The sequence below is a fragment of the Durio zibethinus genome, chromosome 1 (genome assembly GCF_047325235.1).
Source record: "Durio zibethinus cultivar Kanyao isolate XHJ-2024 chromosome 1, ASM4732523v1, whole genome shotgun sequence".
In the NCBI taxonomy this organism is placed as follows: Eukaryota; Viridiplantae; Streptophyta; class Magnoliopsida; order Malvales; family Malvaceae; genus Durio; species Durio zibethinus.
Window position 1 is genome coordinate 2,113,225 of NC_143162.1, and position 11,444 is coordinate 2,124,668.

The 11,444-nt window shown below is 31.8% G+C and overlaps 2 protein-coding genes across 3 annotated transcripts; one reads left to right on the forward strand and one right to left on the reverse strand.

Annotated features, from left to right (window-relative positions):
* Window positions 1–1,052: 1,052 nt before the first annotated feature.
* Window positions 1,053–3,621, forward strand: LOC111311587 (homeobox-leucine zipper protein HAT14-like). 2 transcript variants are annotated; one of them, XM_022911097.2, is made up of 4 exons: window positions 1,053–1,903; window positions 2,272–2,585; window positions 2,675–2,754; window positions 2,916–3,621. In XM_022911097.2, exons 1-4 carry the CDS (start codon window positions 1,609–1,611, stop codon window positions 3,268–3,270), a joined length of 1,044 nt encoding a protein of 347 aa, XP_022766832.1. In that variant the 5' UTR covers window positions 1,053–1,608; the 3' UTR covers window positions 3,271–3,621. The 2 variants fall into 2 exon arrangements, with proteins under 2 accessions (XP_022766832.1, XP_022766833.1); XM_022911098.2 differs by having other exon boundaries at window positions 1,447–1,903; window positions 2,678–2,754.
* A 3,452-nt stretch (window positions 3,622–7,073) lies between these two features.
* On the reverse strand, window positions 7,074–10,269 carry LOC111311589 (protein trichome birefringence-like). The gene is made up of 5 exons (XM_022911099.2): window positions 9,070–10,269; window positions 8,637–8,832; window positions 8,347–8,540; window positions 8,085–8,243; window positions 7,074–7,845 (listed from the first exon to the last, which is right to left on the reverse strand). Exons 1-5 carry the CDS (start codon window positions 10,116–10,118, stop codon window positions 7,479–7,481), a joined length of 1,965 nt encoding a protein of 654 aa, XP_022766834.2. The 5' UTR covers window positions 10,119–10,269; the 3' UTR covers window positions 7,074–7,478.
* Between the last annotated feature and the right edge of the window lie 1,175 nt (window positions 10,270–11,444).

The window sequence follows — 11,444 nt, forward strand, 5'->3', positions numbered from 1 at the left end:
TTAAAGCCTGCATGACTTCAATTATTGCAATGATCCCAAAAGCATGACATATCTGACCTGGTCACATCCTCTAAATGTGTATTTTTATTACCTCCTTTCTTCAAAGGCCACCCCACGCGCGTGGGACCACTCGTCTTGTTCATCAGACTCCCCAAGCCCCAAAAAACCCCCCATCCATCCCTCTTCAAATTTTCAACCAAAATTTTCACTCATTGGATACCCAGTTTCTGCTTAAAAGACACAAAAGAACATTGCCCTTTATTTTTCATTATTGTTACAACACAAATATATATGCTTCTAACTTTCTTTGGAATAGTAAAAGATGGTCTCTTTGTCTGCTTGGATTGAACATTAATAAAAAGCAGTTTTTTTTTGTCAAAATCTCATGCTAATCTCTAATCTGACTATGGAATTATTTAACGACTATCTTTTTTTTTTTATTTTCTTTTTCTTCCCAGTGTTTTTCTCTGTTCATACATCAGGTTTAGCTCAAAAGAATGGTTTTGTATCAGTCTAGCCAATTGGTTGATGCCACCTTGGAAGAAACTGGTAAAGGTGCACTATTTTGGTTGGCTAGTCAGCTCTCCCAGGCGGGGTCAGATTTCATTTCAATTACGTCATTGGAGGAAATGTTAATTGACTAATGGGAAACTGCAAATCTTGGATTAAATTGGCTATCATTTGAAAACAAACGAAACAACAAACAGTTCCGATGCTGAATAATTGTGTTTGGTAAACAAAACATTTTAATCATTATTTCCTCATATCATCATGATGAGTATAATATATAATAATAGTAGTATTTAATAGACGTTATAGTAATAAAAATTAAAAAAAAAAAGGGTTGGCAAGGGGGTTAAAAACAAGTTGGGTCCAAAGGGTAGAAGAATAAGATTTGCTGATCCGTGCCATCGGATGAAAAATAATTTTCTCATGTTGAGATGATGATGATGATTTGTGGTCCTTGTTTGGTGAGAACACAATAATTCAGTAACATTAATTGACAAAATCTTCACATCAAGTATTTAATAATGCATTGTGCTGTGGAAAGTGGTGCTGCCATAGATACAGTTCTTAATTGAAAAACAAGAAAAAGGTGCCGTTGCCTTCTACCCGGTAAAAGAAAAGATTTGCCCAAGGCCTCATTTTTTCTCGTCAGTCATCAGGCATATATATCCCTCTCTTCTCTCTCTCTCTCCATTTCATTTTCTCTAAAAAGTCAAACTTATTCGAATTCCTTTTGTTAACATACTATAACCAAAGATTTTGCTCTAACCCTCAAGAAATCTCTCTTTCCTCAGTCTCTGTCTCTCTCTCTCTCTCTCGTGTATGAACCGGTGTATATTTATATAGATTCACGTGCGTTTATCAACGTGGATTTGTCGGTCAATCTTTACTCGCACAAGGCAAAGCAAATAAAAAGGAGTGTCAAGGGGGTGGTGGGTTGTGTGTTTTACATTAAGCAAGATTGGGGTAGGGTTTCTTTTTTTAAAAAAATAACTCTCTTTTCAGGGTGTATCTCACTTCATCAAGAAAATAATAACAAGAAGATATTCGAAGCCGTCTTTGCAGTTGTTTTTGTGTATTCTCTTTGCAAGAACAAGGTTAATGGAGTTAGCTTTGAGCTTGGGTGAACCCTCAAAACCATTTTCTTTTCTAAACAAAACCCCAAAGTTAACAAGCAAGAATCTAGGTTTTTGCATGGTGCTCGGAAATGGGTTCAGATCACAAGAGAAAGGGGTTGCTTTTGAAGGTGGAAGTAGAGGAGAAGCTAGTAGAGATGGAGATCATGACAAAAGGTTTTCTTCAGATCCACCTCGTCAGCTTGATCTTCTTCCTTTCTCTCCTGTTCCTCGGACCCAACCTTCTTCTCAGCTTCGCTTTCGTTGGCTCACTAATAATCGTTAGTGTTTTATTTACCCCTTTACTCCAATCTTCATCTTTTCTTTTTTGTTTATTTTTCTGGTTTTTGTTAAGATATGGAAGAAACAAAATTGAAGTTTGCATTTCCGGTTTGTAATAAAAATTTATTTCTAATATTTATTAATTAAGTACTTAGCCTGGTCAAAGCAAAAGCTTCCATTTTTCCTAATGAAGAAAATTAAAAAGACAGGCCTTTTTTTTTCTTCTTTTAGTTCTCTTCGCAACCAAATATGATATTTTATGGGATATTTGGATCTGGGTGTTCTTGGATTTTGACTTTTTTTTATATGTTTTTATCATCTGACTTGAAGAAAGATATTAACTTTTGCCTTGTAACATTGATGACAGAAACGGGTTCATCAGAAGGACCGGGAAGAGGGTTAGACGTGAACCGGTTACCGGTGGTCGCGATGGCTGATGAAGCTGAGGAAGGAGCAGCGCTGTCGTCTCCCAACAGCGCGGTGTCTTCTTTTCAGATGGATTTTGGGATTAGAAACGGAAGCAGCATAGGGAAGAGAGACCTGGAAGTTGAAACTGAAAGGGCTAGCTCGAGAGCTAGCGATGATGATGAGAACGGTTCAACCCGGAAGAAACTAAGGCTCTCTAAAGAACAATCTGCTTTTCTTGAAGAAAGTTTCAAAGAACACAATACACTCAATCCTGTAAGTCAAAATTTTTTAATTTTATTTCTCACTGTTTTAGGGTTCTGGATTAAAATTTTCATTGATTTACGTTTTAAATGTTGTTTAAGAAGCAAAAACTTGCCTTGGCCAAGCAATTAAATCTTCGTCCTCGCCAAGTGGAAGTTTGGTTTCAGAATAGAAGAGCAAGGTATTTTTTTTTTTTATTTCATGGTTGTTGGATTCAATAATTTCCAATATGATCAACTGAGAATGTTTTTATTAATATAGAATAGAATTATATTTTTTTAATGATATGTAATTTTTGGGTTTATTTTTTAATTTTGATTTGAATAAAATATTACAAAACAGGACAAAACTGAAGCAGACGGAGGTAGATTGTGAGTATTTAAAGAGATGCTGCGAGACACTGACAGAAGAGAATAGGAGGTTGCAGAAAGAACTGCAAGAGTTGAGAGCCTTGAAAACTTCTCAACCATTTTACATGCAGCTACCTGCCACTACCCTCACTATGTGTCCTTCATGTGAGCGTGTCGCCACCACGTCCACCACCAACGCCTCCGCCGCCGCCGCTGCCCCATCTGGCAGCAACACCGATGCCAAAACTGGAGGCTTAACACTGACTAAGACCAGAGGATACCCTTTTTCACCTATTCAAACGCATGTGACCCAGAGCCAGCCCCAAGCCCACCAGGCAGCTTCATGAAATCATTGGATGTGACCAGTCAAAGGATGTGACCACTTTTTTTAAAAAAATTTTGTAAATATTATTGGCTTGGAGGAATTTTTTTGTTGCCTTTCTTGAAATTTTTTAATTTGTCTCTACACTCCAGAAGGTTTCTTGGTGATGAAAAACGAGATTTGAGATTTTGTTAGATTTTGTTTTGACTGGGGGGGCTGAGGGGGGGGAAGAAGTCTAAGAAATTTTGTTAGAATGCTGCCTGTTCTGTTTGACGAGGAAAGAAATTGATTAATTATAGTGACTGCCCTAATGTAATGTAATCTAATGGTTTGTTGTATTTAAATTGAATATTTAATCCTAGATGTTTATTTATTATACTAGTATTCATTTATTTCGACATTTTCCATTTGACTTGTGGTATCTTGCTTTCCCTTTAGTTTCTACAATTTTAGAGCAAATTGAGAGTGATGCATTTGTATAACTTTAAATTTTTAATTTTAATGATTAATATTTAAATTTGGATAATTTCAATAAAAAATAAATTGGAAGTAGAGCATTTTTTATTATGTTTTTTTTTTATTGAGAAATTCACAAGTAACACCTAATAATTAGAATTTGTGATTTTTAAAGATAATTGATAAAGAGATTGGATAATGATATAAATTTTTTTATTTGAGGAGATCCGAACTGGAATATATATTTTAGATTAAAATTATTAAATTTAAAAATATTATTTTGATTTAAATAAATATAAAAGAAAAAGGAGTAGAGGGGGAGAGGAAGGAAAGGAAGAGAGAGAAAAGGGGTAAAGGAAATGGGGGATTGGCGACGGATATAGATTTTTTGGGATGAGATGTCCAATTTCGAAATTAATGAATTGAAAATGAATTAAGACCAAACATCAATCAATAAAAGATATCATTGGTTGGAGCTATTTGGCCACTTCCTCTCCTATATTATCTACATAGAGAAATATATATATAAGAATGATTAATTTACATAGTATAAAATTAAAAAAAAATTACATATTTTTTCAATCATCGATTTTAAGATCAAAAGGATGAGATTAAATCAAAATTTTCACTTGTCTCTCTCATTCTTATAATTTATTAAAATTAATAATTAAAAAATAATTTTTTAAATTTATATTATGCAAGTTAAATCCATCTTCGTGTGTATATATAAAGCTAACCTCGAGCTTCGGTGAGAAGAAAAAAGAATAACAGGGGCAGGCCTAGGAACCTCAACATTAATATACGTGGGCTTGTTTCCACAGCTTATAGTAGCGAAATTGAGGCCCAAGAAATCATTAGGGATCAGGGTCTGCAAATTTTGTGGGCAAACTTTTCTAGCAAACCCACAATGCCCAAAAACCACTCCTTCGAATTGGCCCAAAATGATTATAATTCAGAAACATGCATGTTTGCACTTTGAGGGGGAAAAAAAATTCACTCTTTTGGACATATTGGAACTCTTTTTATCATTTCAACATATGCTGTGAAACTACCAATCTTATATCGAAGAAACGTATGAATATGATATAATATAATATAAATATTTAAATTTAAATATATATTTTTTAGAATAAAATTATGAAATTTTTAGGTCGAAGAAAATAATATTTTATAAGTTAAAAACGAGCCTTTAGAAATTGTATTAGAGCAGTCATCGGTTAAAAAAAATTAAGAACTATATCATGAGAGTTGCTAAATGCTATACGGTGATAAGTTATTTTTAAAATTTTAACATCTGATGTGATATTGATTTTATGTTAAATTCGGCTTGACAAAAATATTAAGTATTAAAAGTGAGGATATTATAATGTTTTCAGTTTAACATAAGAGTCACAAGAATACGGTGAAAAATTATTTCTAAAATTTTAATATCTGATATGATTTTAATTTCATAGTTAAACTCAACTTGAAAAAAATTAAGTTTTAAAAGTGTAAATATTGTAATATTTTCGATCCTACATTAAAAAAATATATGAATATAATATGATATATATAGATATATAAACTCAAATTTGTTAAACATTTTTTATGAAATAAAATTATCATATTTTTGAATTAAAATGAGTAATATTTCTTTAGTTGATTACGTGTTTCAACGTATTCAAACTAATAAAAAAAACTTTGATATTTAGCATTCAAATCATCCTTATTTCTTGTCTCTTTCTAAATAGATTCTCCCCTCATTTTGGGTTGATTTCTCTGTTGATATTTAGCCAAATTCACATACAATATGACAACAAAAATTGATCGAGGCATTCTTTTCGAAAACCTCATATTTAATAACTTTTCCTTTTTAACATTTTGGTTATAATTTCTTTATTTGGCAATTTTATTCTCGGCTTCATATTTTATCTCTTAATTCCTCTTATATCCAATTTCTGTTATTTAGCCATGTTAAAGATTTTTCATATTTAAAGTTAATTAAAGAATTTGAAAAGAATGAATCAGAAATGGACTGATGGTCGAGTGGGTGAAATATTAATTAAAAAATAAGGTAGAGATAAGGATGCTGTAAGAAGAAAAGAAAATTCAGTGTGGGTTCGTGATAGAGGCATTAATCAATAGTCTAAATTGATAAAAAAAAAAAAAAAAAAAGAACCAAATTAAGATATTAAGATCAGTGGCAGAAATTTAAATTTGAATGCTGTCATTATATCAAGATAAAAGAAGTTTCAAAAAATATATAACTAAAAATTTAAAAAAAAAAAAGAAACAAAAGGAAATAAGATAAATAATAAGAGATGGGAAATTTTAATTCTACAAGCAGTTATCAATGCAAAAATTTTGTATATTTTAGATTTGAACTTTTAAAACTCTCATTTTACCATTAAAAGAATAAGCATAATGTTACATCATGATTAAATATACACTGATCATAAGAGATAAGAGCCTTGCTTTTCTTTGCTTTGCTTGTAGTTGCCGACACTAGAGATTAAAGACTATTATTAAGAGGAAAGAAAAAAAAAAAACTCTTAATTGACAAGAAAATGATTGATTATAATATGGAAAAGGCTTTTGATTAAGACAAGGTAAGCTTTTTATCTTATAATAATGTTTTATCAATTTAATAATTCTGCAAACTATATTAACAATATAAATTTTAAATTCAAGATTTACATTAATTAGTTTATATAATTTTTTTTTTAAAATTAATATTTATATCCTCTTTATTTCAAAATTACATTGTATTTTATTTTTAAAAATACACTGATTTTTAATACGATGACGGATTAGTCAAAACATACGATGTGACAATGTGAGAAAACGACCACAGTAGAATTATTCAACCTAATCAAATTTAATATTAAAAATTTGGTTTATGAAAAGCCGCGGATGGTCGGTCTTTTACAGTTCTAGAATTCATTTTTGTCCGAAGGATCACAGGGACCCATACTTTACAAGACGAATATGACATAGCAAAAGTCAGAAAGTCACAATGATTTCATTTTTTTTTAATTATAAATAGACAGTACGGCGATCAAGGCGTCTTCTTTTGCGTCAATTTTGCTTTTCCGGTATGCCGAAATATTTGAAAAACAGATAATAATGCTTTGATAAAATCTTTAAAAAAATTCAAACCTAAATGGCTAAAAATTCTATATTTCTCATAATATTATTTTAATTAGGAAAGAAATTCCCTTACATTGGTTTCAAATTAATTTAATTTTATACTCTTTAATAATTTTGTATAAAAAAATTTTAACAATTAAATATATGTTTAAAAAGATAATTTTTTTTGGTTCTTCAGAAGGCAGAATCCTTATAAGGAGGAAGACCGAACAGATGAGAGAAAAACATGCAAGGCTGTATATATTGAAAGAGAAACCATCCACTGCAATTTTATTTTTAAATTAAATAAACTAAAGGAGATTTACAATCCTCAAAGTAAATTTGAGGCTAAAAAAATATTTTAGGTGGCAAGGGAGGGGAAGGATATATTTTCCATCTCCAAATCTTAAAACATCCAAAACCATCCTCTCTACTTTCAATTATACTATCAACAAGGAAAAATTATTACAGTACAGATTGATCTCTCTAAGAATAGTGCTTGATTTATCCGTTATCACACTTCCATAATTTATAAGTGGGAAAAAGAAGGCTTATTTGATCTTATCCTTTTTATGTTTGTTTGTTTCTACAATTTTCAAAATGAACGAAAAATCTGTACTGCCTATATGTGATTCGACTCGAAACAGATCAAAGTTTGTATGATTTATATTACCTAGCTCTCCTTTGATGTTGTCGCATTTTGTTTTCTTTCACAAGGAGCTCAGCGTACAAAAGCTCGTTCCATGAATCTGGTACACCAGGAAGGCACCAATGGCTGCAGTCCTGGTATTTTAGAGGTGCTATTCTTTCGTCCTCCGACAACTGTTGCTTTGGGTGTTTCCGGTAGATTGATGGGTGGCCATCCTTTCGGAAATCAGTCAATCTGGTAATATTTAGGTAGGTGACATGCGTTTTCATCCCCTTAAGCACCGATTCTAAGACCGACATCATTGGTGGATATGGCTTTAGATATGTGTCATTCTTGATAGGCTCAGTTTCGCTATCACATGCTCCTCCTGAATTCCACTGCCCGCCACTGGAGAAAGATTCAAACAGCAAGAAAACATTTAGAAATGCTGTATCATAGTTTAACCAAAACACAATTCCAAACAACCATGAAGAAAAAACAAGGTTAGATATACATGCAGTGCCTCCATAATTCTCAAAGTAGTAACCGGTTACCCCATCCCTTTGTTCTGTTTCAAAACCCAACTGCAGATGAAGGAACAAATAGTATCGTGCATCCAAAACAATGTCAAAATTATTTCCCTTTACCTGAAATGAGAAGCAGAATAACCCCTGAAGAACACCATAGATTTCGTAGGATTTACATTGGCATCAACCCATCTAGCCCATGTTGTCAAAGCTTTCCGAAAGGCCTCGAGAACATTCAATTCATTGTAAACATGACTACCTTCTTGGTAATAATCTTTCCTGTAGTTATCCATTGTTGAATACCGAAATAATCATTAAAATCAGTAGATTACAGTAACAGCCGTAAATTGCGAAAAGTTACATGGAAATATAATCAACCAACCCTTTGGAAGTTTTCTCATGAGTCCACCAATGCCCTGTGTTGAAGATGAGGATATCTGCCGATTTATATTGATCAGATGATTTTCCGACAAGATCAAGCCGCAGTGTCTCCTTCTTCGCTCCATTTTTGTCTGGCATTTCCCATTCTCGGACCAAGAACGGAGATACAAAGAACTCTAAAGTGAAGTTATAATCCTATTCATCATCATACAAGCCAGGTAAACAAATTAAGTCTCATCAAATTTCAGCAATTTAATCAATACCATTAAGTGGGAAATATCAATAACCTACTTTGAATATGAAAGAGTAGGAAGCTTCCCCTCGGAAATAGTTTCTTCCATTAGCTTCATAAACATTTTTTTTATTTTTTGCAGCGTTTCTCAGGATGCAAACTAGAGATTCCCACATATTCCTATTCAGGGAGTCGCCGACAAAAACAAGCCGCTTCCCCCTCAATAAATCCAACATGTGACCGCCGCCATCCAATCTTTAACAGAAAAAATTATCATTTCATATATGTTAATTCATCTTAGCTTAATAAAAAAGAAAACAAGATTCATTTCATTACAATCAACGGGATAGATTATGAACAAAATTAAATATATTCCCTATATGACTAATTCAAATATCGACACCAATCCAACTGCTAAATTGTTTGAATATCCATTAAAGAAAAATCTACAGAAAAAATTAAACTGATCATATATGCTCAAAATAGTGCTACCTTGGCAAAGTGCAGCTTTTAGGCTTCCATTTGAATTTCTGATAATCTTTATCAGGCCTTCCATTGACAATACAACTAAACTGCTCATCAATAAACGAACAAGACCCTGGTTTATAAAGCGGATACGAGTTATCCTTCACCCATCCTCCATCAAACAAATCGCAATTCATCAAAGACTCTATCAAATTCTCGATCCCCTGTTTAGCTGACAGCCCTGAACCACTTCCATTCCCTTGGTTCTTCCCGTTCCCCTGTTTCTTTGTGAGGGATGCTGTGTAGTTTGACACTGTTCCTTTTTGCACTACACTTTTCTCTCCCTTCCCAGAACTTACCTTGTTGGAGGAATCAGATTTAGCTGGAGAATTTGTGCTCTCATTAGCAACCACCGGAGTTTTTTCAGTGACAGTTGTAGTCTGATTAGCCTTCAAAACTTGAGCTTTATCAGAATTCTCTTTCTTTTCAGCCTGGTTGCTTGTGCTAGGCAGATTTTTACTCACACTGGGAGGAGAAACTGTGGGCAGATTTGCCTGCAAAACCGTACTTTGAGTGTTGTTTGTACTTGTGTTAGGAGACTGCAAAGTTGTGTTTTTTGAACTGGGGAGTTGTTTATTTTTGTCGAAAGATTGGGTTTTGTTGATGTTTCTCTCAGAAAGTAGCTCCTCTCCAGGGTTGGCTAATTGAGGTGCAGTGTTATTAGATCTGGTATTATTATTTGAAGAAGAAGAATCAAAAGTAGTAAAGTTAAGGCCTTGTTGTTGTGGCGAAGAAGTGTTGGAAAAGAAGTAATTAAAGAGGGAAGAGAACTGAGATCTATAAGAGCCAGCGTATGCAGTAGCAGAAGTGGTGGAACTTGATGAAAAGATGTTGGTAACCCAAGGAGAAGAAGAGTTTGAAGAAGGGAAAAAAGCTAAAAAAACAGTGAAACCAACAAAGGCAAACATGAAGAAAGCCACTGTTCTTCTTGTTTTGATTACTGAAAACAGATTCTTCAAGTCTGTAGTGACAGTCGTTCCCGCATTGATAGGCATGTACTTTGCAATATTCGCCATGGAAGGCAAAGGCGAATGGCCTTTCGAATGTCTATCACTCAGAACTCAGAAATGGAAGGAAGCAGATGGTAAAGTGAAGAGAAAATAGTGTTTGGGGAGAGAGAAAGTGGAGAACCGGGACGAATTTAAAAAGTGAACGTGACAGTACAGTAAGAGAAAGTTGGGTACGCTGAGAGGGCTCTTTATGGCTATGTGATACACAAGAGCAGAAAAAAAAAGAGAAACCGAAGAATAAATGGTTTTACGAAAAAGGGATCGGTTTCTACATAAATAACAGTCCTACCATTGGAGAATCAATTTTTATGGCACCAAAATTGGGTGCTTTTGGGGATTGGATTTTCAATTTTTAAAAGCTTTTTAGTAATTTATGTATAAATCTCTATTTATCTTTTAAAATTAAAATTTTGTAAGAACTGTTTCATTCATCTATCCTATCAAATAGTAAGGTTTGAATCTCTCTTTTCTTAAATAAATAATAACAATTTGTAAGAATGATATCTTTTATACACAATGACAATTATCTTACAAATTATAAATTGATTTTTTAAGCTCAATTACAAGATTAATATGTAGCCTTTAAGTTATAATTAAAAATAAAATAATAAGTTAATAAAATTATAAAATTAATTCATATTCAATTAAGAAATTCTCTTGTCTAAATTTTACTAACATTTTTTATTAAACTATAATTTTTTATACATTTTTAGATTTTACAAATGGAACTAGTATATTGTCTATTTTTTTATGATATTATTTTAATAGTAATTATGTGGTAATTTTTTAATCTTATAGATGAATTTAAAAAAATATATCGAAAATGACATAATTTTATTTATTTAATTTCAAATTATTGAGTTTGCTTTTTAAAAAAAAAAATTGTTGAATGTCTATCCTATTGTCATTGTGGCTCCTCCTCCCTTCATATTTTATTTTTAAAATTTCATTTCATGCATTTACAAAAGTTTAAAGTCATTCTGTACAATTTATTTTTAACTTTGTATTCAAAATTATGCAAAACACTATAAAATATATAACTATTAGTATTATAGTTAATAATTAATAATATTTGTTATTTAACACAATATTAAATATTTTTTCTTGTACAATACTATGTGTTATTTAACACAATATTAAACAAATTTTCTTATACATATATGTAAATTTACACTATTATATTTATTATTTGTTAATTTTTTATCATTTCAAATATCATATATTTATAAAATTATAATATAAGTAATTTTTATTTAATAATTTTAATAATTATTTTTTCATCGATTTAATCTCATTATAATCATCGCATTTCGCTAAATACCTATATATTTC